This window comes from Callorhinus ursinus, unplaced genomic scaffold (assembly GCF_003265705.2).
Source record: "Callorhinus ursinus isolate GAN/ISIS: 27379988/994484 unplaced genomic scaffold, GSC_fseal_2.0 scaffold58, whole genome shotgun sequence".
Classification (NCBI taxonomy): domain Eukaryota; kingdom Metazoa; phylum Chordata; class Mammalia; order Carnivora; family Otariidae; genus Callorhinus; species Callorhinus ursinus.
Genome location: NW_027397120.1, coordinates 8,606,948 through 8,632,573, shown reverse-complemented (window position 1 = coordinate 8,632,573; position 25,626 = coordinate 8,606,948). Strand labels below are relative to the sequence as shown.

The 25,626-nt window shown below is 50.8% G+C and overlaps 2 protein-coding genes and 1 pseudogene across 6 annotated transcripts in view; 2 read left to right on the top strand and 1 right to left on the bottom strand.

Moving 5' to 3' along the window:
* GPR26 (G protein-coupled receptor 26) overlaps positions 1-25,626 on the top strand; it is a 78,660-nt gene that overhangs the window by 44,471 nt on the left and 8,563 nt on the right. The window contains exon 3 of one of the 2 annotated variants that reach the window (XM_073884662.1): positions 3,558-4,020. The exons of the other annotated variant lie outside the window; for it this stretch is intronic. Coding sequence (XP_073740763.1) covers positions 3,558-3,777 — 220 coding nt within the window. The 3' untranslated portion in view covers positions 3,778-4,020. Of the gene's footprint in view, positions 1-3,557; positions 4,021-25,626 lie in introns of those variants that run through there. 2 annotated transcript variants of the gene reach the window in all.
* CPXM2 (carboxypeptidase X, M14 family member 2) overlaps positions 16,115-25,626 on the bottom strand; it is a 139,499-nt gene continuing 129,987 nt past the window's right edge. For all 4 annotated transcript variants that reach the window (XM_025880292.2, XM_073884660.1, XM_073884659.1 and 1 more), the window contains 3 exons: positions 23,876-24,015; positions 21,771-21,870; positions 16,115-16,432 (listed from right to left, as the gene is read on the bottom strand). In XM_025880292.2, coding sequence (XP_025736077.1) covers positions 16,179-16,432; positions 21,771-21,870; positions 23,876-24,015 — 494 coding nt within the window. In that variant the 3' untranslated portion in view covers positions 16,115-16,178. The remainder of the gene's footprint in view (positions 16,433-21,770; positions 21,871-23,875; positions 24,016-25,626) is intronic.
* Positions 24,157-24,236, top strand: LOC112830475 (U4 spliceosomal RNA; annotated as a pseudogene).

The following is a 25,626-nucleotide window of genomic DNA, read 5'->3' as shown; positions in this document are numbered from 1 at the left end:
ATGGACATCTTGGCTCTTTCCACAGTTTGGCTATTGTGGCCATTGCTGCTATAAACACTGGGGTGCACGTACCCCTTCGGATCCCTACATTTCTTTCTTTGTGGTAAATACCCAGTAGTGCAATTGCTGGATCGTATGGTAGCTCTCTTTTCAACTGTTTGAGGAACCTCCATACTGTTTTCCAGAGGGGTTGCACCAGCTTGCATTCCCACCGACAGTGTAGGAGGGTTCCCCTTTCTCCACATCCCCGCCAACATCTGTCGTTTCCTGACTTGTTAATTTTAGCCATTCTGACGGCTGTGAGGTGGTATCTCACTGAGGTTTTGATTTGGATTTCCCTGATGCCGAGCGATATTGAACACTTTTTCATGTGTCTGTTGGCCATTTGGATGTCTTCTTTGGAAAAATGTCTGTTCATGTCTTCTGCCCATTTCTTGATTGGATTCTTTGTTCTTTGGGTGTTGAGTTTGATAAGTTCTTTATAGATTTTGGCTACTAGCCCTTTGTCTGATATGTCATTTGCAAATATCTTCTCCCATTCTGTCAGTTGTCTTTTGGTTTTGTGGACTGTTTCTTTTGCTGTGCAAAAGCTTTTTATCTTGATGAAGTCCCAATAGTTCATTTTTGCCCTGGCTTCCCTTGCCTTTGGCGATGTTTCTAGGAAGAAGTTGCTGTGGCTGAGGTCGAAGAGGTTGCTGCCTGTGTTCTCCTTTAGGATTTTGATGGACTCCTGTCTCACGTTTAGGTCTTTCAAAAAATTGGCACACTTTTAAATCCGTTCCCAATGTATAGAAAAATACCATGCTTTCATGCTTTCATTTCCAGAAAGTATAGCCAATTAAGCATATGCTCCTCTTCGGAGAAAATGATGATTCGTGTCTTCTTCCCATTAGTACAAAGGGGAGGGAGAGTGGGTTTTGCTCAAGATTTTTATGAGTGGAAGAGAATCCTGCCTGAGGACAGCTTCTAAAATGTGGTAACAGCCTCCTGGGGTTTTTGTTTGTTTGTTTGTTTTTTGTTTTTTTGCTAAAGCCAATGGATTTCATCAGCTCAACTCAAAGAACTGTGGTCTGAATGAGTGGGGTGGATGGGGATGATCCATGGCAGCCTGGCCGATCTCAAGCCCTTGGAGAGTCTCAGCTTCGGCATCAGTCCTATCTGATGGGGGGGAAGAGGGATTGGCTTGGAAACACCAGAGGCCACGCCGAGCCTCAACATTTTTAAGTACTGATAAGGCGAGTTAGACGTGTTGGACTCGAGACTTGACATTTCCCCTGGAACCTGAAGCAGAGAATCCCTCTGAGCAAGCCCGGGAATGTCTGAAATGTGATGTCACTTCCCTGTCCTGCTCCAGACCCTTATCATCTCTCGCAGGGACTGGTAGAGTAGCTTCCAACTGGCTCCTCATTCCCCCCAGTCTTCCCCCCACCCCCCCCACCAATGCCCTCCTTCCTGCTGCCGTCAAAACTTTCTTCCTAAAATACAGAACAAAAGAATTGGAGGAAGACCGCTCATCCTCGATCTACAGCAGTCTTCAGTGTCCCTCAACCACATGTGTGAAGACCTGAACACCTGATCCATCAACTTGGCTGGACCTCACAGGGCTGGAGGGTGTATTTTTCCCCCAGAACGTCTTATTCCCCTGCAGTGAAAGGGCCCCCATCTCCTAATCCCTCCGCCTCCTGTCCCCATCAGGAAGCCTTGAGATTTACTCCCAGCCTCATATCTCCCTCCAGAAATCCACATCCTGCAGACCTTTTCCCACATCTTTTCCCTGGATGACTTCTACCTGCCAAGTAGCCAGGAACGTCACTACATTCGACAAGGAGGCGCCTCACCTGATTCCCTCCCCTTGGGAGTTCATGTCCCGTCTTTGATGTATCCACAGCCAGCCCAAGCGAGTTGAAACACCCCAGGACAACCTAAGGACAGAGACCTTTCCCCTTTCCTTCCCTGCTGTAGCCCTGAGCCCCAGCACAGCGCCTGGCAAACAGCAGGCTTCAGTGAACCTTGGTTATGTGAATGAGGCAACAAACAGAAGTGTTCAGCCACATTTCCCCTTCATTTCCTGTCCTCCAGTTACCAGTGGTTTCGATGCCTTAAAACCAACAGTGTATCATGTTGATGAGGGGAGAGAGATCACCCAGGTCTTCCCCAGTCCAGGGCACTGAGGTGTGAATTCAGAGCATCTTCCACCCAGTCATCAGGGGCATGGGTCAGTTTCCCAGACCCACCTGCCCCATGTGCCTTTCTGGGGTCACAGACACATTTGGCAGCTGGTGCCCCCACGCCCCCAGGTCCACCTGCCACGGAGCTTCATACGCACCTCCTGCTGGGAGTGTCCCCTTCCAGGCTCTGCGCTGCTTGCTTCTCACACCCCGAACTTCCTCGGACACCCAACAGCCCATCAGGCTTCACGCCAGCTCCAGCTTCCTGTCCCACAGACGGACACGAGAGGGGGGTGTCACATTCTTCTCAAAGTCCCTGGGGGCATGGGCCACCATTGCCTACAGCAGTGGCCTCATCTTGGCTTCTTCCCGGAGACCCTTTCCTGCCTCCTTCACTCCTGCTTCCTGGGTCACCCCCCAAATAAACTCCCTGCACCCAGTGTTCATCCCAGACTTCACAGAACCCCAAACCCAAGGCATACAAGTTAGACAAAATATCCCATTGTGGATATTTTCTGCCCCAAATTCCCATCTTGCAAACCTTTCAAGTATCTATCTTTTTGCCAAAGCTGTCCTCTCAAAATTTCTTTTTGAGAAATTGAGCCTGGGTGGCTCAGTCGGTGAAGCATCTGCCTTCGGCTCAGGTCATGGTCCCAGGGTCCTGGGATTGAGCCCCACATCAGGCTCCCTGCTCAGCGAGGAGTCTGCTTCTCCCTCTCCTGCGCTCCCTGCTTGTGCTCTCTCTCTCTGTCAAATAAATAAATAAAATCTTTAAAAAAATATTCTGCTTTTTGATAAACTGAAAGGAGCTTAGGCAAGTTCCTGACCATTCCCAAGCCTCACTTCCCCGTCGATAAAACGGCAATAATCATACGGCTCTTCCAGTCTCACTGCGGTCCTGGCAGACAGCGTGGGGCAGGCTGCTGTGCGAGACGTGGTTGTAAAGGCACCAGATTTGCCAAATTCAGGTTTGCAATGAAATCCCTCAGTTTCTTGATTAAAAAAAAAAAAAGCCTATTTATCCTTCTTTCTTAAGAACTGAACAACTTTTCTATTCCATTTATTAAAAGAAAGGTTTTTAACAGGGGTATTTTTAGACTGAAGTAACCACTCATGGAAATGGCCCCGTTACTTCTCAGCGAGAAGCCACGTTCCCGCGCTCTTGTATTTCTTGGAATTGGGTGTATGCCCCTTGCTGAGTCCTCCCTGGACACCCACGGCACCCTGCTTAAAACCTAATCCAGCACCTGAGCCTGGCACCATCCTGCCCCTGCTCTCCTCTTGGTGAGGATCTGCCTTCCCTTACCCGATTTTTGTCCCTCTCTAATGTGGGGTCCTCTCACAATGCCTCAAATATAATACAATTTCTGCGTCTTTGTGCCCCTGCAGACTTTCCCCTGTCCCCGGAGAGGCCTGCACTTCCATTCCTGGTCTGCCAGGCAATTTCCGGTTTATCTTCCAAATGCAGCTGAAGGTCACCTTCCCTGCCCAGCGCCACGCCAAGTCATCAGAGAGAACTGGCAAGTCTCTAGGATGGCCATCAAAGGCTATTGACAGCCCTGTTTCTGCCTGCATTCTGAAAGCAAGGCTGGGGTCTTTTCCATCCTAAGGCCATAGGGCCTCTTAAGCTGGGCTCACGGCAGACACTCAGTGAAGGCTTTTGATGACAAAGCTCATCTTATGACAAAACTTCATTTCAAGGGACTCCACAATATATTGCTTTGCGCAGGACACACAGTTTCTTCAGAGAAGGGGAGATGATCCACGTGGTGGTTGGAATGGTTGGGTTCCATTTCTGTGTTGGATACCTTTACATCTTAGCTATAATGCATCCCAGGAGGTACAGCAGATACTTTGGTCTCTTCCAGATCAAAGTCTGCCCCAAACTTTCCCCTTTCCTTGTTCCCCGGTCGCTCCTGAGGGCTGAGCTGGTTGTCGCTTGGCCAGAACCCATGATAATCACAGGTCTATGTTTTTGCACTGGGTGGGGTTACACATTTAAAGGCACAAACCTCCATTCTCTTTCCCTCTTGAGCCCCTACTCAGACCTAGGCAGGCCCTCACTTGGGAGTCCCCGTTCATTGCACAGGGCACTGAGCCCTGCTGAAATCACTGGTCCGGCACTGCCACTGGGGGTGGGGCAGGGCTCGGTTTGTGACCTCGGGAGCCATCACTGGCCCAGACTGTCTCAGATCTCCCATGGCACTATTGCACTCCCTTGAATGGAGCCTCCAGGGACAGGGACTGACAGAGAGGGACCTGGACACCTCTACACTGCTGGTCTTAAGACCCTCAAGAGCACCAACATCCCATTCCCATCTCGAATGGTCCCTGTTGCATTGATAACGGAGTGTCAGCACAACAGACCAGAGAGTGACCTAGAAAGTGGCCCTAAGAACCAACCCGAGGCTGCACGTGGGGAAAGCCCAGGAGTTGGCAGCATCATGGAAGGAAGTTCTATTCTGAGTCAGGGTCCACATTCCATTCTGGAAGGCTGTAAATCCTACACACGTACTCCCAGGAGCTAAACAAACATGTTTGGTTTGCATCTTCGTGCTAACAGGGACAGGGTGGGTAAGAGCCCACCCTTTGCCTAACTCTGCCTGCACAGCCCTTGCTAGTGAGGCAACTGGTCAACCAGCATCTGCCCCAGCCTCACTTCCCCAGCTGCATCTCCGAGCTGATCAGAATCCAGGGGGCTGTTGGGAGGGACAGATAAAATAATGGACATGCAAATCCTCTGTAAACTTCAAACTGCCGTGTAAATGGGGAAAAATTATTTACCCAGTGTTCCTAAAAAAGAAAGAAAGAAAAGAAAAAAAGTCTGAGAGTAAATAGAATTGATTTTTAGGAAGTGACTTTAGTAATGCAGAAGGCTTCCTCACTTCCTGCACATCTGTTCTGTGTCAGCACCAGGCAGCACGATTTGTGTCACCGCCTCCTTACAGATCATGAAAGAGACGCTGCAGGGTCACCTTTGCTGGCCCATTTTGCAGGTGAGGACACTGAGTCTGAGCAAGGTCAAGAGACTTGCCAGGAGTCACACAGGCAGTGAGGGACAGTGTGAAGTCAAAGCCATTTCTCTCTTGTGCAGAATACACGAAGACCACCAAAGCCAGGGCTATCTATTCAGAGCCTATGGCAGGAGGGAGTCAGCTACCATCTCTTGCATTTTAGCAGAGACTCAGACGCGGGCAGAAGAGCAGGAAAGCTTCATAGCAGGAAGAGGGAAGGCTTCCAGTGAGCTCGAATTGGAGGCTGTTGGCTTGGGGCAGCTGTAGGCTGGCTAACAAGAAGTAGGGTGTCCTATGTGGTTGGCTAGGGGACCATAGTGGACCGTCTCTGGTGGGTCCTAACTTGGAAGCAGGGACAGAAAATCGGGAAGGTGTCAGCTATTGATCACGTCCCGGCCACTCTGTGGTGATTGCTTCGGGGGTTAATGTTTGACTTCCTGCATGACTACAAGAGATAGAAGTCTAGCTTCCTACAAGTCTGACTTGCAGACAGCGAGCTGGTTTCCTGGGCTGGATTCTGAAGATTGTGGGTCAGAATTCTACTTATATATCTGGTCTGGCTGCCGTCCATGTGTACATTCAGTGTCTCACTCCCTTCTACCGCCTGACTCAAAACGTATGCCCTAAAAAAAGGGACAAGTTTCTTTCCTGGGGTTTTAAGAGAACCCAGGCAATTGGATCCCTAATGAAGCAACTGAACACTCAAGAAAACACCCTTGACAGCTCACGACCTTTCTGTTAACTAAAAGAAGTATCTTGAGGGACACCTGGGTGGCTCAGTCGGTTAAGCGTCTGCCTTCGGCTCGGGTCATGATCCCAGGGTCCTGGGATTGAGCCCCGTGTCAGGCTCCCTGCTCAGCGGGGAGCCTGCTTCTCCCTCTCCCTCTGCTCCTCCCCCTGCTTGTGTGCGCTCTCTCTGTGTCAAATAAATAAATAAAATCTTTAAAAAAAAGAAATATCTTGAAAAGTTCTTTATTTATTGATCAGCTAGAAGGTGTGAAGCAAAGTTTTAAAACATCGGGCTTATATTCTCTGCAAAAGCAAAGTGACCCCGGGGTCACGGGCAAGGATTCCCCGTGCTGAAAGATCCCCCTCACATGCGTGAATGCGGCGGCATTCTCCACCAAGGTTGGCGTACTGAAGCGTCCCATTCTCACTTTACAGTCCGTAACAATGCTGCTGCGTTAGGAGGTGGTGCCCGGCGACAGCTAGAGGAACATTAGAAATTGACTCGGTGGGGGTGTTTATAAAGGACCTCCGTGCACAACGGAACATCTGAACACGAGCTGAAAATACCCCAGCAACATGGTTCTTCTTTTTAGTCACAGTTTAGCATTTTGGCTCTTGGTTTCTAAAGTTCTGAGACAGACTAAATTAGAAAAATATACGCAAAAAAATGTTCCTGAGTTCAGCATTGCTTCTGGGTTAGAGATGCTAACTTTTGCATCAGAGGGACCTGGATTTGAGCCTTGACTCAGTTAGGACGAAGACCTGCTACATATGACGTACAACCCCCTCTCATCGTGGCTGAAATTAGGTTGGAAACATTTAGAGGGAGATAGCTGGGGACTGATAGGGTGGCACCTGGATATCGCCAGGCTCCGGGCTCTGCCATCCTCACTTCTTGGTCTCTTATCTTCAAGGTCAGTATCAAAGATAGCTGCTGGGGTGCCAGCCTTCATGCCTCTGTTCCAGCCTGACAGAAGGAGAAATGATCAAAAAAAGCATGCCTTCCTTTTATTCTCACTTCTTAGAATTTTCACATCTCATTATCCAGAACCTTTTTATAGCATGGTGCCACCCCTACCCACAAGGACAGTTTAGAAATGGAGCCTGTTTCTTGTCCATATAAAATAACCCCTGAATATACCCAGGGTTCAGCTACTAAACATGAAGCAGATAATAGGTAGACCCTGAGGGTGGGCTCTCCAGGTGCAGCTTCTGAGAAGAGAATTTGTATAAAAGGGAGATTTACTGGGGAGGGAGTCCAGGAAAACCTGGCAGGGGCACAGAGACCTTGGATCAGGAAAAGGTCTAAGGTGGGACGGACGTAATGTTGAGTTAAGCCATGTCCCACCAAGGGCAACCTTGCCAATCCCACCAAGAGCTCTGGGACCGTGTAGGGTCCACTCAGAAAAGTCATGATCAGAATCAAAGGAACTGGAGTATTTACACGCCCACAACCCTCACTCACTGAGGAGGGGATGCTCCAGGGAAGATGTGTTCCCAGACACGCTGACTCTACAAGCACAAGTAAAGCAAACCCTGAAATTTGATGGCAGCCCTGTGCCTAGAAAGGCCATTACTGGTGGTTGAAAGTAGGAGCTCACCTATAAGCAGTCTTTTGTTGGTCCACTTGTCTATTTTCAGGTCATATCAACTAAGAATCGTGTGCCTACCAGGTAAGAAAACAAAAATCGCTCTGATATTCGGATCTGTGAGTTTTTATAAACTGTGGTTAAAATGGTAGAGTGAAGCTATAGGTCCTCCTCTAGGGACATCCATGTCTGCATGTCTGTAATTCAGAAAGAACTCCACCATTCATTGGGTATTGGATGTTTTCCTAGCTCCAGAGGGTATTAATAAATTAAATTACAAAGTCTCTTAAAGGAGTGAGGATCTGGCTGGCTTACAGAGATAAACACTTATAGAGATTATTTCCTATAATTGTTAGAAAATAAGAACATGAAACTTCTAATACTTTTACTGTTACTCGAACTAACTTCAAAGCATTTGAGGAATCCATGTAATTAAGGTAACTCTTTGGCAAATGAGACTGGTTTAAACATTTTGATTTACTAAAAATGGCATGTTTTTTCTTATTCATTTATTTATTTTTAACTTATTTTATTTAAATTCAATTAGTTAATATACAGCGTTATCATCAGTTTCAGATGTAGAGTTCAGTGGTTCATCAGGTGCATGTAACACCCACTGCTCGTTCCATCAAGTGCCCTCCTTCATGCCCATCACCCAGTTACCCCATCCCTTACCCTCCTCCCCTCCAGCAACCCTCAGTTTGTTTTCTATGGTTAAGAATCTTTTATGGTTTGTCTCCCTCTCTGATTTCAGCTTATTTTATTTTTCCCTCCCTTCCCCTATGCTCCTCTGTTTTGTTTCTTAAATTCCACATATGAGTGAAACCATATGATAATTGTCTTTCTCTGATTGAGTTATTTCACTCAGCATAATACCCTCCAGTTCCATCCACATTGTTACAGATGGTAAGATTGCATCCTTTCTGATGGCTGAGTAATATTCCACTGTGTATATATACCACATCTTCTTTATCCATTCACCTATCGACGGACATCTGGGCTCTTTCCACAGTTTGGCTATTGTGGACATTGCTGCTGTAAACATTGGGGTGCAGGTGCCCCTTCGGATCACAACATTTGTATCCTTTGGGTAAATACCTAGTAGTGCAAATGCTGGGTCGTAGGGTGGCTCTATTTTTAACTTTTTGAGGAACCTCCATACTGTTTTCCAGAGTATTGAAGTAGGGTCCACGCATAGTGTGGAGCCCAATCCAGAGCTTGAAATCACGACCCTGAAATTTGTGTTCCACTGAATTGAATTATTCTGAAAAACTCTATTTCAACAGTAATTATGTTTTGTAGTGTGTCAGCTTGAAGACAATTTCCAAGATCTTTAAGTAATTTAAACCTTCAGACCAATATGGCACTAATCAGTGGATAATTGTTGAATGCCTGGACCATTTCTAAGCAAGGTGAATATCAAAACAGTGATTACTAAGCATAATTTTAAAATTTATAGACCTTTGCTTCATATTTTCAAATACATTGTGGCATATTAACGAACACGTACATTTTTGCTTCTTTCAGAGATTTTTTTTTGGAGAGATGTGGCTAGAATAGAACAATCTGTGGATTCATGAGTGTTAGCAAGTCTCAAACAACCGTCCCCCACTTTGCTCTATGAAAAGGAAGTTACTTTGGCACCAGTGATGGAGAAAAACAATTTGTGTACACGCTTCTATTTTTCAAGGAAAACAGTAGTTTTGTCCTGAAGCAACACTTCTCAGATTTTTTTGTGTGTGTGTCTCTGGATACCTTTACCTCACAATTACGGAAGACCCCAAAGAGCTGTTGATTTTATGGTTAGAACCAACGCTGTTTTCTGAATGGGAAATGGAAACTGAGAATTTTTTTTAAGATTATTTATTTATTTATTTATTTGACAGAGAGAGAGAGAGAGAGAGAGAGAGAGAGAGAGAAGACAAGTAGGCAGAGCAGCAAGCTGAGGGAGAGGGGGAAGCAGGCTCCCCGCCGAGCAGGGAGCCCAATGCAGGGCTCGATCCCAGGACCCTGGGATCATGACCTGAGCCGAAGGCAGGCGCTCAACCGACTGAGCCACCCAGGCGCCCCATGGAAACTGAGAATTTTTTTAAATGCTTATTTACGGATACATTTGAAGAGAACAGAGAATGCGTTGCATGTTAATAACCTGTTGGCATTATTAAGCTAGTCTTTCCCTGAAGAGCCCTGATGGGTGTCCTCAAGTAAAGCGTCAATGGATTCCAGAGCAGGAAGGCGCTAATGAAGGACAAACTTGGAATTTTTATCTGGTTTGGTTTTTAATACCTGAATTCAGAAATTCCGACTGAGTCCCCTGACTTTGTGTGCCTGTGAAGTTATTTGTAGAGGTTCAATAGGAACTGTCCTCCTTGTTACTAGGATATAATCGGAAAAGTTGGTTATGCAATGAAGGTCTTGCCTAGAATGTCATATTTGAAAATGATGCTTATTGATTTGGTATGGCCATGTTTTTTGAAAACAGAGCTTTAATGAGATATAACCTATAGCGGACAATTCACTCATTTAAAGTATACAACTCTGTGGTTGCTCAGAGTTGTGCACAATCTGTTTTAGAACATTTTATCACCCCAAAAAGAAACCCCCTACCCTTTAGCCACTACCCCACCACCCGTCTCCTGATCCCCCCAGTCCTGGGCAACCACGGTCTGTGTCTATGGATTTGCCTCCTCTGGACAGTTTGCATAAACAGAATCACACGACATGTGGTCTTCTGTGACCAGCTTTTTTCACTTAGCGCCATGTTTTCCAAGTTCATCCATGTTGTAACGTCCTCGGTCCTTTTTCTGGCTGAATAATATTCCATTTTGTGGATGTTATGTTTCATTGGTCAGTAGATGGCCATCTGGATTGTCTCCACCTTTTGGCTGCTGTGAACACTCCCAGACCAGTTCCTTGTGGACCTAAGTGTTCACTTCTCTTGGTTGTGGACCTAGGAGTGGAATGGCCAGATCATGTGGTAACTGCATGCTGAACATTTTGAGAAACTGCCAGACTGTTTTCAGAAGTGGCTGTACTTTTCTCTAAAGATTGCCCGCTTTTATTTCTAGATCTTTTCAATGCCGATGGTTCCAAGCACTGTAAATTTATTAGTATTGACCGAATCTCCCCAACAACCCTGCGAGGCAGGGATTACTAAGCCCACCTTAGAAATGAGGCTACTTGTTCAATGTCACTCAGATGATAAGAGGCAGCCCTGGCACAGACTTAAATCCATTCAATCCCAAAGCTCTGTCCCTCCCCTCTGGCTCCCACTGCCCCCCCAGGAGGTGAGTGATTGGTGGGCCCTTTCCTTCCTCCACAGGCCAAGGGGTGCCATGGAAATTTCCTCTCCTTCCTCTTCTTGCCCCAGCGAATCCCCCAGACCCTGTGCAGTGTGTTTCGTATGAACCGGCAGAGATGCAGAGCTGGATCCTGACATCCTAGAGGCTCTGGACTTGCCGGAGCCGGAGGGGCTGACATCCAGAGGACAGCGGCTTTGCTATGACCCCCGGCGCATCTGGGGAGTCTGAAAGCAAGAGCATAAGTGCTCCGCACGTTCAACAGGTCTCTTCTGTAGCTCTGGGGCCGTCCGTCTCTTCGGCTCCCCTCTTCCTTCCTCACTGTTCAGCTGCTTCAGGTCTCAAGAGCAGATTAAGGAGTAGACCAGAGGGTAAGTTCCATCAGAGTGATTAACTTAAAAAAATCAAAGTAGATGATCTGGCTACACGTACCTAGGCATGCCCTAGGCCTCCGTTTCTTCCTTTGAAAAATAAACAATATTTACCTCTAATGCAGCTGTGGGGATGAAAAGTCGTATTGCTCGTGCTGGGAACACAGTACCCGAAGATAAACATTTGGTCTCTCCTCTGCACCTTGGTGCCGCCAGCATGCCAGCTGCCGGCCTAAATGCTCACGACGGGGATCGTTGTCCCAGATGTGTGTGCAGCCCTGCACTTCCACCCACTCTGCAGATGAGAAGACCAAGGCTCAGAGGTGATAAGACTGTGCAGGGAGTAAGACGCAGGGCTGGGACCACAACTCAGCCTTCTTGACTCCAAAGATGAGGCTCTTGCAACACCTTGCTCTGTAACAGCCTGGAGCTGAGTCAGGCAGAGCTGACTGCTGGTGGCGGGACGGACGGCCCCGCTCAGCTCAGTGTCACCCTCAGCCTGGCTCCACAGACAGCCTGGAGGAGGCTCTAAGAGGCCCTCTTGCAGTGGCGACAAACGGATGAGGCGTGGACAGGGCCCATTCACGGCAGCACTCATGAGTGTGAGTGGAGTCCCTGTCCCCTTCCTCTGTAGGGTTTGCTCTCAGGAGACATAACCAGAAACACCGGCGCGGTGCCGGCCTCCTGCTGCTCAGAACCCTGGCCAGGCTGCCAAGGACACGGAAGCACCCTGATGCACGTCTCCAACCCAAAACCAAAATGGGGCCGGGGAGTCGGGACATCGCCTCGCCGTTAGGTCATCTGAAGTGGACAGGGAGCTATGAGGTAAAAAAGCCTGCAGAAGCGGGCCTGTGGGCACACTCGGGGCCTTAGCACACATGTCCTGAGCTCGTCCCTCACAGTCTCCCGGGGAAGCTGACCAAACAAGGGTTCCGATCTTTTGTCCTCTGATTTCTGAAAAGCACCTGCGGCCCCCAAGGCTTCCGTCACCGCCTCAGAGCTTGATCTGCTCCTAAGAAAGTCAGCCAAGAGGCACAGCCCTGGGGCAGGCTGCTCTGGGACCGAATTAGAGTTTTCTCCTAGGACGCAGGAAGGAGCATTGCTGAGTCCTGCCCCTGCCACAGGCTGGAACACAGCTCCGGACACAGGAGGCCTCTGCTCGGGCCTCAGTTGTCCTCCCTCTAATCCCAGGACGACTGGAACTAGTTTGGGGACCCAGAGAAACTGCACCATTTGATCCGACTGAGCCAGGACTCTGCCTCAGAATCCTTCTTAGACACAGAGCTCCAAGCAACTACTGCCGATAAATCAAGAGTTGGCTTGCAAGAGGGGACCTGGTTGCTGCCCTTGGACACATTCATCTCGAGGCATCCCTCAGCTCTAAAGACCTGTCATTCTCCTCTGTGGCCCATATGTTTGTCCCCTGGTTCCTTTTGTCTAGGTTTCCCTGGACTCCTTGTGCCTTGGCTGGGAGGTTGGGGCTGTGATTAGGTGACAGGGGATAGACAGGCAGGAGAAAGAGCTCCCGCGGCCTCAGGAGAGGTTGTCCTGGTGCTCAGAGCTCAGCGGCAGAATCGAGTCGTGGGGAACCAGGCTCTGCAGCTTTCTGGCCAGCCCTGCTGAGGGTGGCTTTGCAGGTGGCAGCTACACCAACCACTGGTAGAAGGATGCCAACAGAGAGGCATGGAAATTTGAGCTCCTCCAGGCAGGGGGGTGACCCCTAGAGCCAACTCAGAACCTGCACACTTGAGAACTCTTCGGGCCCGGCCACCTAAGCCCCCACATCAATAGAGCATCCTTGCTACCACGTGGCTAGTTTATACGTTAATAGCGTGATGTCGTTTTAAAGTGGTTCCTAAGGTCTTTGTGACACAAAGACTGAAGAAATCCTGAGGTTTCCTGTTACAGTCACAGAAAATGAGTGGTGATGGCTGAAGAAGATTTGGGGCAGCTCCTTAAGAGTCCTTCAACACAAAACACAGCTCGTGTTAAAAAGAGCAGTGTTGCAGCAGCTTCCCCAGCCTCGAGGAGGAGAGGGATTCACAGACGCAGGCTTCTCTGCCAGACACAGAGGTTTTGTGTTGATTTTGTGCTGTCGGAAAACATCCAGATAGAAAGCAAAGCCTATACAATATTTTAGACATGTTGTTGTGCTCAGCCAAACACCAGACTTTACTGACGAGGTAAAGACACGAAATTCAAGTGGCGAATTTTCAATTTCTGAAGTCACATTTTCTTAGCTTATAAGGGAATCCTGAAAGCAAAACACCACAAGGCACAAGGCCAGTTCGATTCTATACGTGTTTGTGGAGCACCTGCTGTGAGGACGGAGCTAAGCCAGCCCTGGGGGAGCAGGTACTCAGGGGGCATCTTTCTTGCCCTTGGGGAGCTTCTGGTCCAAAGGCAGAGAGAACCAGAAGCAATAAAAGTTCCAGTGGAAAGGCATGGGGAACTGTCCCTCTGAGGCCCTGAGGGCTCTGCAGACCTGTTCAAACATGTCCAGGTCAGGAGAGGGCGGAAGGCTTCCTGTAGGAGGCAGCATTTCAAGACGGGTCTCGAGAGAAAAGCAGAAGGGTTTTCCATCTGTGGAGAGACCTGCGGAGGCCCACGCCGAGCCTGTGGGCAAGATCCAGGAGGGGTAATTCTGGCTGAAAGCAGGTGGAAGTCGCATAGCAAAGAAGCTCCAGGAGCTAGGTCGGGAAAGGTGTTCGGGGCTTGAAGGCCTGGAGAGGGGCAGCTACTATGGAGGTGCCAGGGCGCCCACTGAAAGGGCCGAGTAGAGAAACAGCTCCAACAGAACAGGGCGTGAGGAATCCAGGGTCCGTTCTCCACCAGAAATCAGGGGACACCACAGCCAGCCTGGCTTTACTTTGCAGGAACGGATGGGAGAGTAGAGAGGCTGCCGGGTCCAAGGCCACACACGGGGGTGGCACAGGCCCAGAGCCCACAGCCCTGGCCTGCAAGCCTGGAATGCCGGCCGGTGGGCCAGGGCCGACGGCGGGCCTGCAGACGGCAGAGCATGGCACGGACGTGCAGGCTGTGTACCGTCGCCCGAAGGAGACAGCGCTAGTCACCGGCAATAAGACTGAGCCACTCTGGCACCAAGTGCGGGGCCCTGACAAAGGCGGTCTGCTGAGGCACCTGGAACGGCTACAGCCCTTCTGAACGGTAGTGCCAGTTCACCACTGCAAGGGCTTGCTTCTTACACCCATCTGATGACGCCAGGTCAGTTCTTCCTACCGTGGGCTGCATGGGGAGCTGCACGGGCTAATATGGCTATTAGAAGGGAAATTTAGATGAATGGAAATTATGTAACACCAGCAATTCTGGCCCCCAGTTGCAGAAGCCACGTTTCGGGCGCTCGCTAGCCACACGCAGCCAGGGGCTAGTGTGTTAGATCGCACAGAATAGAGCATTTCCATCGTCATGGCAAGTTCTACTGCATAGCGCTGATTTGGAACGGGGGTCAGCGAGCTGTGCCCCAGCCTGGGGGTTCAAATCCAACTACCATGTGTTTTTGTAAATAAAGTTTTATTGCAACGTAGCCACACTCGCTCTTTGGTGTATTACATGCCTGTCTGCTTCTGAGCTACCACGGCCGAGCTGAGTACCTGTGACCGAAACCAGCCGCGAAGCCTGCAATCCTTACCCCCTGATCCTTTATAAGGCAAGTTTGCCATCTCTGGTGTAGACGGTCAGAAAGTTGCCTAAGGATCTTTTCTGGAAAGATGCTCGCTGGCATCCCCAGCAGCACCCGTGGATGCCCAGCATCTGGATGACTTTCCCCAGGCACGTGGCTCCCTGGGAAGGAGGCAGGAGACACGCAGCTGTAAGCAGCAGTACCAAGCTTGGCGGGGGGCACAGGGTACCCCTCCCCAGGCCGGCACCGCCTCTGGAGGGACTGCCCTCAGGGAGAGGCAGTGGGGCATGGCATTTGGGTGGCGGCGAGTCTGCCCAGGAAAACCACACGCCGGAAGGATCTCACCATCAGCTTGCTTTATTCTTCTCACTCCCCCCAGGTCAGTGAGGCAGCAAGGTGCATACAAAGAAGACAAACTGTTTTCTTGTATCACCCCTCCCAAGCCAACATTCCACAGATAATTCTAAGAGCTTTTCATCACATTTGGCCTAAGTGGAAGGTCTGGCACCCCACACATCAAAAATAACTCCCTTGGTGATGTTCGGCCAACTTATGAGCACTCATTTCTATGAAAGGAGGAACATCTTGAGCAGAGAGAGGGTTGCAAGGCGGCCTCCTTCTGGCCCTTCTCGAGTCCTGCAGGTCAAAGAGGGGAGCCAGGCTGTGTGATCGACTCCCTTGGGAAGAGCGCCTCCTTCTACTTCATCCCTGTGCAGGCAGCACCCGGGGCTGCTGGGCCAGCAGGGAGCCTGGGGGGTTCTCTGTGGACCCTGCACTCCGGCTGTCCACCAGTCACTGGTGAACTAGTTCAGCATTTTTCTCCTTTTCTAAACACAGTCCTTGGTGGAAAGGGGGACTATATGGATTCAAGAGGCTCTTGGAATGGCCTGGGGCCGGAGAGGGTGGATTCTCTCAGAATGCCCGTGAGCATCTCAGATGGTAACTTCTGGGACCGCAGGGCCCCAGGAGTGCTGCAACTGGAGCCACGCAAAATGCAAATGCACGAGGAACTCTTGCTGTCACACAAGCAAGTGGGGGGAGGGGAGCACCGGCTTCCCTTCCAGCGCAGCCAGGAGGCCCAGAGCTGGCAAGCCCCTCTCTGTCTCTAATTCTCAGGTTGAGTTGCTGAATTCTCACTCCTACCAGCCTTTCTCTGCTGATCTGAGTTATTTGGATTAAATGGGACAAAGACTACAAAAAATATCCTAAGCTTTCGGCCCTCCCCTCAGGACCAGCCTTTCAATACACACATTCTCCCAGGCCTTCGTGAATTACCGAGAAAACAACAGGGAGCGAGTCCTCTATGGAGCTACAACTGGGGGTGGTTTAATTTGCAGGGGTCCGGGACAGGTCTCAAGTGTTGGGAGGTCACCCGCGCTGTCGTCTCTTCCGCCCCCGCAGCTTCAGCCGCCTGGCTGGCAGGCTGATGGGCTGTTTCCCGAACTTTTCCATGATCTCCCTGATCCTGGCCAGGTTGGTTTTGCTGAGTGTGAAGTCGCACTGCGTGGCCCCCATGTCATAGCCGACCATGCAGTTCTTGGTGGATGAGGTGAACCCTTCGGCTTTGGCTGTGACCACATACTCTCCGGGGTTCAGGAGGCGCCAGTAATCCCCATCGCTGGCTGTGAAGAGAAAGGAGGGGAATTCAGAGCAGTTCTCTTCTAAGGCAGATACCACCAGCCCTGCTATTCCATAACCGGTGTCCCAGCCAGAGAGAGACTCAGAGGCTGGCCTCGTGGAATTCGAGCCTCTGCAGAGGCAATTTTTTTTTTTTTTTTTTTTTTTTTTGCAAATTCTTATTTTCCTCTTTGGAAGCCACCTTAATGGTTTTAACAGGCAGAGGGCTGGGGTGTAGGCTCCCCATAGTGTTCATACACATGAGTGAAGATGGAGAAATGATCACTCACACTCCTTCCTCTGTGACAATACATGCCATTCATTATGAGCCTGAGCTTCCAAATGCTATGCCCTCACCACAAAATGCCATCTTGAAAAGCCATCAGTGCCTGGCTTTCTGGTCTCCCTTAGCCTGGCGATAAATACAGAAGAGTAATTCTTTTAAGAGGTGGGGCTCTTCACTTCTGAAAAGAGAAATAAAAGACTCAGGGGACCAGGGCCAAATGATCTGGGAGGAGGCCTGGTATCTGCATTCCCCGGCCCAGGGGGTGGGGATTGGCAAGAGAAGCGTGAAGCTGTAGGAGCTGAGACAGGGGTGCTGCAAAGCGGAGCTCCCCCCTCCCCCACAACACGGCTGCTCAGCCACCCAATAACACGTCGGGGCCCCGGGTCCACCCTTAGCTGTGGACTCCATCTCTGTTGCAGAGAGGGCTTCCCGGCCAACGTTCTCCTCCCAGGAGCCTACAACAGGCTGAGGACACTTAGACCCCGACCTGAAAAGAGGCTTTGAGGTGAGGAAGGGGTCACCAGTGACCTCCCCCACCCACCCGTGGAGGACATGGCGCCCAGAGGGTCAAGGCAGGCACTGATCCGCTGAATCTGCAAGCAAACTTCTGAGGCAGGTTGCATGATGAGTCCCCTTTCCACGTGAGTAATCTGATGCCCAGGGAGGCGTGATGTCCGGCACGAGGTCACACGGCCAGTCACCAGCAGGCCCCCCAACACCAGACTCGGCTCTCTCTCTCACAGCTTTGGTGCCAGAAGAAAAAGGAGAGTGGTAACGAGGCCCCGGGCCAGGCTCCCTTGTCGACCACAAGCCCCGAAATCTTCGAAGGGACGGGAGCAGCGCCATGTGTGTGTGCACGACTGTCTATCTCCCCCAGACTCACGTAGGACACTCTGAAGCATCAGATCAAAGTTACCACCTTTATTCAGTGGAGACACCCCCATGCAAAGTAAGTGAGCTCATGAGAACATGTTGTGAAAAATGAACTCCGTAGGCAGCCGTCTGCCACACGTACATGCAGCCCGCTCACTGGCCAACAGGCCTCAGTGTGCTGGGTCGCGGTCCACCCAGCGCAGGTGGCTTACTCCCCTACAGATGATCCTACAGATCATCCCAATTCTTTCTTCGTTGGCTCTCACCGTAGTCTGCTATTAACTTTAAAGTTTTCCTTTATAATTGTTTGTAGATCTCCCCCACTAGAATGTCTACTCCCTGAGGTGAGTGGCCATATTTGTCTCCTTTACCACAGGAGCTCTAGGCCAACACACAGGATGTTCTCCATAAGGTATGTTCAAAGAACAAATGAAGCCATCAGGAATTTGTTTAGGTTCACAGAATCGGAACGAGGGGTGTCCGCTCTGGAATCACCAAGTTTCCACTTCTGAAACATGGATGCTCTCCTCCACCTGGCACTGCACGCTCTCCCCCAAAAGTTCTTGGTAAGGCTTTCCCCACACTTCTCCCTCAGGTTCTTCCCCCGACCACCAGTAAAGTCTAGAATCATCCACTTCATAAAATTCAGGGGTCAGCATGGTAGGTTACTATCCCACAGGGTGACCAGGTCTGTGTTCAAGGGTGAATGTTCTGTCGAGCTGTGGGGTGGGGGGTGGGTACGCAGCTGGTGTCGCTCAGCACGGTGGACAGAGGGACAACCCAGATGCTCACAAATGTCCGTTCGGTAGCAGGTCGTGCTAATGTCCACCAAACAGAGGACATTCATGGGGCATTCTGAGGCAGGTGCTTGGCCAACATATTTGCATGCATTTAGAAAGTACTCTGACTAGCTTCTCTCTCCTTGGACTTCAATTTCCCTGTTGATTTTATGCAAAATCCCTCCTGAAAGGAAACTTGTCCGTTCACAGAAGGCTCGGAGAGAGATCAAGGCAAACTCAGATCGTATGTTGAGCAATGAAAGACGCCGAAATAAATACGATAAGGAACCACGTGTAAAGTACAGAGTTCATCTATCAGGAGAATACACTGGGACATTATTTTAGGGGGAAATAAAGGAGAGGGGGAGGCGGCTCCCATCGGCTCATCCAAACCACTTCGGTGATCACAGGGCCTTGAGGTTCCGAGCTCACTGGGCACAGCGCTCTCTTCTGGCTTGTGGGGCTCGGGGGGCTCTTTCTCTCCCACCCCACTTAAAACCCTCCTGTTTTCTCACATGACGTACCAAGCACTAATAGTCCCAAGAACGTTCGAGGTTCTTTTGTGAATCTTTCTTTTACAGGAGGGAGCTTGTTAGCAATGCTTAAAATACAAGTCCTATGCGGAGCCAGATACAGCAGCCCCCTCTATTCCTAACGATCACCAGCACCCCGCGGCGATCCCGCCCGGCACAAGTTCAGAGCCTGTGAACAAACGAACGGACGGATGAGTCTGGGAACGAACGCACGGCCCCGCGGACGGCGGTGAAGGGCGGCTATGTCCCGAACGCCTTGCTGCACGGCGGGAAAGCTCACGGGCAGCGGCTGTGAGGTCCTCAAGGACAAACAGTAGGCGGGTTCAGAAAATGCGAAGGCGCGTCATGGCATTACACAGCGGTCTGCTATCTTGTGGCGTGTCAGCTACAATTCACCCATTTAAACAATCCTTGGCCTCCTGTACCGGGCATGTCAGCAGGCAGTCATGTCAGCCTGGCGCTGAAGAACACGCGGGCGATGTGTGAAGCCCGGCCTACCCCCTCCTCCGGTCCCAGAGGCTCCGTTCCCTCGAAGGTCAGATGGGATCGCCTGTTTGAAGGACTGGGTCTGTTAATGCCCGTGAACAGTCTGGAGAAGCTCCTGCCCTCTCAGGAGGGACAGCATGGGGGCAAGGGCAGGGGTACCACATTCGCAGTCCCTACCCCTGGCTCAAATCCCAGCTCAGCCCCTCTGCACCACCAGAAACATCATGTCGGGTCCATTCATTCATTCGAACTCATTCGTTCATTCAATAAGTATTTATTAAGCACCTACTGAATGCCAGGCAGTGTGCTTGTACTTAATTGAGGCACAAAAGGGTCAAGGACCCCTGGTCTAGGAGCCAGTGAGGGAGGGGCAGAGACACCAGAAGGACGGTAGTCAGATGTCAGGCGTGGAAGCGCTATGGGAGGGGAAGGCAGGAGGCCGGGAGGAATCGCAGGTGGTAGGGGCAGGTGTGCTATGTTAGAAAAGGTGGTCACTGTGGTTGGCTTTGTTGACAGAGTGACAGCTGAACAAAGACCTGAAAAGGACAAGGAAGGAACCAAGGGATTCTCAAGGAAAGGAGGTTCAGGCAGCAGGAGGTGCTAGAGTGTGGCCTCAGCCCTCCAGGAAGGAGCCTGCAGGGGTGTCGGAGGGGGCAGAAAGCACAGGGGAGCAATTATTCCTGTTTGACCAAAACCGGGACTCGTGATTTTCAGTTTTAAATGGGGACAGTCCTGGGCAAACCCAAGGGAGCTGGTCACCCCAGAAGAAGAGGTTTGGGAGGTAACCGGTAGCCCAATGCCGTATGGCCTTTGGGGGGATACCACAGTGACCCCAACAGGGGCCGGGGCTGAAACCGGCCAGCAGCCGAGGAGGTGCTGCGTGGGCATGGATTCTGCATCTATGTGCTGTTAGACTGGGGGTGGGGGGGGAGGCAGAACCAAGGCTAAGCCTCTGTTCCTCGTCCGCACCTTGTAGATCATTCCAGCCGTCACAGGCCATAAAAGTGGTAACACATGGTGAGCACAGGAGCAACATGGACTTGGCCCAGTTTCCCTGGGATTGGCCTTGTTTGAAATCTGACAGTCACCACCTCCCGAGAACCCTCTCAGTCCCGGGCCGCTGGCTGCCCCATCCAGTGTAAGCTCTTGAACCAACAGGTCAAGGTCAGACCGCATTAAACACCTGCCGAGTCAGCCTCCAATTCTGTTTCTCCCGGTCGTTTGAGAGTGTCCGAGGGCTGAACAGGTCTTTCTCGTGGCAATCACGATTTCCCTTCTCCTGCTGCTGAGTCTGTGCTCGGTGTCCGGGTGGGACGTGGAGCAGGTTGAATGATGGTCCCCAGAAGCCCACATCCTACTACCCAGACCCTCTAAATGTGACCTTATTTGGGAAAAGAACCTTTGCAGATACAATAAAGGATCTCCAGATGAAATCATCCTGAGTGACCCGGGTGGGCCCTAAATCCAATGACAGGTGTCCTTATTAATAAGAGGCAGGGAGGAGGACGCAGAGGAGGAGGCCAGAGAGATGGAGGCAAGAAGTGGAGTGACGTGGCCAAGGAAGCTGCAAGAGCCAAGGAAAGGTCCTCCCCGGGGGCTCCGGAGGGAGCACCGCCCTGCTGACACCAGGATTTCATACCTCCGGCCTCCCTAACTGTGAGAGAATACATTTCTGATCTTTTAAGTCTGGGGTCATTTTCAAGACACGCACTGGAAACCAACACAGGACCCAGTGCCCCCCGCCCACTGCAGCTGACACCAAAGCAAAGCCATGTGCCCACGGCGATGACACCGCGCCCCGCAGTCTCCCCACGGCCGAAAACCTCAGTGCGTGGGCCTCAGCAGGCCCCCGGACACACCATTGCCACCAGAACCCCTGCAGACAACCTGCTTTAGGCTTCTAGCCAATTCTCTCCCCCGCGCACCTGTCACTGCATCACGCTGCACATGTTCCCTGTCACAGTCAAGGTCACTCTTCCCTTACCTGGCCCTGGGTGCACCGAGCACCATCCCGGGTGACAACGGTCCTGGGCACAAGGGAAAACTACATGGGTTTCCCAGCAGCGGGGAAGCCCTGAGTGAGCAGGGGCATGCTGGGGCTGGGAGTCCGACACCCGAACCCAGGCCCCACCTGCCCCTGAAACCACCAGTGGGTCCTTTTACCTTCCTGCACCTCTGGTTTTCACCTGAATAAGGGAAAAAGCAGAAAGCACAGGCTGAAAACCGTGCTTTCCAGGGCCTGCATGGGGAGTCTGAGGAAGGAGACAAGAATTCGGCTCTCTGTAAGAAGTTTCCGGCACTTGACGTGTGATTTTAACCCAAGTAAAATGCTTCGAGAAAACAGACATTCCCTACCGAGAGACAGTTCGTCTATGCTCGCGGTTACCTGTTCGGATGTCATGGTTAACGCCTTCCACAGAGATAATGGCATTCGGAATTCCTTTCCCATGGAAGTCCCTCACCACGCCTTTGATGCCGCGATGGACCTGCTCAGCAAACACGACAAGAAACGGGGTGAGCTCATGATGCACTTGACCCAAAGCACATGGTGAAGGAGGCTATAAGCCGAACGCCACCCCAGGGCCATGGGGAACCCTCGCAGCACCTTATCTAGCTCAAAAGCTCCCTGGCTGTGCCTGGATGAGGTGTGTAAATTTCTGCGTTCCCTTTGGGTCCAGGTACTGGGAAGTCTTCCATCGGAGTTCAGATATTCCAGAGGCTTAAAAAATATTAGGATCTGAGATGGTTCGTATCAAGCACACCCAGTAAAAATGGGATTTAATTTTTTCTAGGCCCATTTGTTTAGACTTTCCTGAACTCTATGGACCTAATACGTAGACCCAGGCACTTAAGGGTCAGAGAGAAAAGAAAAGAGTCAAAGGCGTTCCTATAAACTACAACTCCGTCCATAGGGCCCTTCAGCTGATGAGCTGTGTCACACGATACACATCACTCGGCACCTCGTGCCTCAGTTTCCCCATCCGTAGAACGATGTGACAACCCCAGGCGGCATACTATCATCTCCAATGACACTGTATGTATTACTGTGCCTGGGCATTTTATCCATAGCAGGTGCCTTGGTGACACGGGATTACTTTAGAATGACCAGAGCCTTCTCTCTTTTCATAGATGAAATGAAGAAGAGCCTTCACTCGCAAAATTTCAGGATGTGGACAGAGAGTGTGCTCACAGCTTCCCAAGAGGAAAGAACAGGTTCACACCCGCTGTGCCAGGCGAGTGCACTCTGTGCAAGGGCTGCACAGAGTCTCCAGAGACCCTCATGGGGCAGACTGGGATGCTAGGTGCCAGGGCTCACCTCTGCCAAGGTCAGTGGAGGTGGAGGTGCAGGTACCAGGAAGCTGGCAGCCTAAGCATTGCCTGGAAAGTGTCTTCTGATTCATCTACAACAACCGTGGAAAGGGCAGCCTCCGTGCATGATCCTGCAAGCCTCAGAACCACACTTCCTAATGGATGGGAGTCACAGTAGAGTCACATAATTGAGGCCCAACGTTCCTTTTGTTTATTCCTCTGGTTTCTGGTTAGTCTGTTCCTCAGTGGGGCGTGGATGTCATTGTATTCATTGTAGCACGGAACTAGAACTGGTTTACTCAATGCTACGGGATGGGCGTGTCCTTGAGAGCAGGAGGAAGGGAAGGCGGGGGAGGTGCCTAGTGGATCCAGCAGGGCTTCCTCACCAACTGCAAGCAGAACTCTGGCAGGGGCTCGGGAGACCTGTTCCCAGGAGCCTCCCACACCTGCAGCAGAGCCTCTCAGCCTCACAGCCATGGTGGGCACCATGGCATCCTCCAACAAGGCCCACGGTAAAGTCCTTAGTCCCGGGAGTAAGGGGATGTGACTTAGAATTCTAAGTCACACTTAGAATGTGACTGTATTGGAGACCATGTCTTTAAAGGGGTGATTAATGAGGTCATTTGGGTGGGCTCTGATCCAATCTGACTCCCTCCCTTATAAGTGGAAACGGGGACCCACAGAGACACCAGGAGCGTGTGTGCATGGAGAAAAGACCATGTAAGGACAAGGAGAGGAGACGGCCGTCTGCCAGCCAAGGAGGCGCCTCCGAATGAGACCAACCTGCCAGCACTTTGATCTTGGACGTCCAGCCTCCAGAACTGTAATTTCTGTTGCTTGAGCCCCGCCCCCGCCCTGGTGTCTATGTTTTTATGCAACCCTGGCGGACTAGCACAAGGGGCCTGAGCCTGCTGGCTCGGACACAGGTCACCCCCTGCCCACAGGGCAACATCTGGTCCCACTCACTATGACCCAGTGTGAGCCATCAACAAGGCTTTACAGCTCACTCTGCAGGGCTGAATCAAGTGCAGACAGACGGTGGTTCTTCTAGCACCGTGCGGGGCCGGCCCAGCACGACAGCCGGAGTCCCAAGTACTAACTCAACTCAGTCTCAGGCTTTCAGTCCCCTAGTAGGCCCCATTCCTTTGCCAGCCCCCACCCCAATGTGTGCTTATGCCATACCTGCTCCATGAACACGATTAAGGACTCTCGATTATTCTCCCACTCCTCGGGCAGCTCACTCTCGTGCGGGTACTTATCACAGCCCACGTAAATGGACAGCTCGAAGCAGTTGGTGTGAAGGTAGCTGAAATCGTTGAGACCTGCCAAGCCAACCGGACAATGTTGTCACCAAACAGCGCTCCAAGGGGCAGGAGGGAGACAGCAAGAATGTTCAAGAACGGGATTCAGAAGACCTCATTTGAACAAGGCGGTGTCCAGTATCTACTGTAGACTACAAATGAAGCTTTGCGCAGTGGCAGTATCGTAGCCAATGAGGTTTATCCGAGGCGCGATTATTGCTAATAGACTACAAATGAATTACAGCGAAGATGAGAGGAGGGGCTGGGGAGAGAGAAGAGGTAGCCAGAAGGGTTTCTGGGGAAGACAGGTATACACGGGAACAGCTCTGACGAAAGGAAGACTGAAGTGCTTTTCAGATAAAATTCTGCTTATTAAATTCGGTTTAACACACTATTTTTAGAATAAAGCTACCATGAATTAACAGTATGGATTCTAAGCGTTTGATTAAGTTTCTCTCTTCAGTTACTCTCTCCCAGCTACAGTTCTGGAACAGCGTTCTGGTCTCATTCATGCCAAGAGCTACCCCGACCGCCCTCCGCTGAGCGCCATCCATGAGCCCGGACCTGTCCTTAGTGCTCTGTCCCCACTGACCACAAACTCAGCAGAGAAGTAGGCAGCACCGCACAATTTCATGAATAAGAAAATGGAGGTAGAGAACAGCTAAGAAATGTATCCAGAACCATGTGTCTGGAAAGTGCCAGAGTCAGGGTTTGAACCTAGGTGTGTGTGATGCCAAGACCTTGCTCTTATCTCCAGGATTGGGCTGCTTGGGGGCCGCAGGACGAGCGTACTCACCCACCGAGCCTGACGGCAGATGGATCTCGAACATCCCGACACTATTGCAACAGGATGTGAAACGCCCAGCCTGGCATGGGGTCAGGCTCCGCATTAGCATCCTAGGGCTGCTGTTACAAAGGACCACAAACTGAGGGGCTTAAAACAACAGAAATATATCCTCCCATAGTTCAAGCAGCTGAGCGTCCGAAATCGAGGTATTGGCAGGGCTGTGCTCCCTCCAGAGGCTCTAGGGGAGGAAGCTTTCTCGCCTCCTCCAGCTTCTGGTAGCCCCCAGCGTCCCTTGGCTTGTGGCTACGTCACTCTGACCTTTGTCTCTGTCTTCACGTGGCCTTCTCCTGTGTCTGTGTCACCTCCTCTTAAGGACATTTATCAATGATTTTAGGGCCCATCTAGGTAACCCAGGATACCCTCACCTTGAGACCCTTAATTAATTAATTAATTAAAATAATTTTTATTGTTATGTTAATCACCATACATTACATCATTAGTTTTTGATGTAGTGTTCCATGATTCATTGTTTGTGCATAACACCCAGTGCTCCACGCAGAACGTGCCCTCTTTAATACCCATCACCAGGCTAACCCATCCCCCCACCCCCTCCCCTCTAGAACCCTCAGTTTGTTTTTCAGAGTCCATCGTCTCTCATGGTTCATCTCCCCCTCCGACTTACTCCCCTTCATTCTTCCCCTCCTGCTATCTTCTTCTTTTTTTTTTTCTTAACATATATTGCATTATTTGTTTCAGAGGTACAGATCTGTGATTCAACAGTCTTGCACAATTCACAGTGCTCACCATAGCACATACCCTCCCCAATGTCTGTCACCCAGCCACCC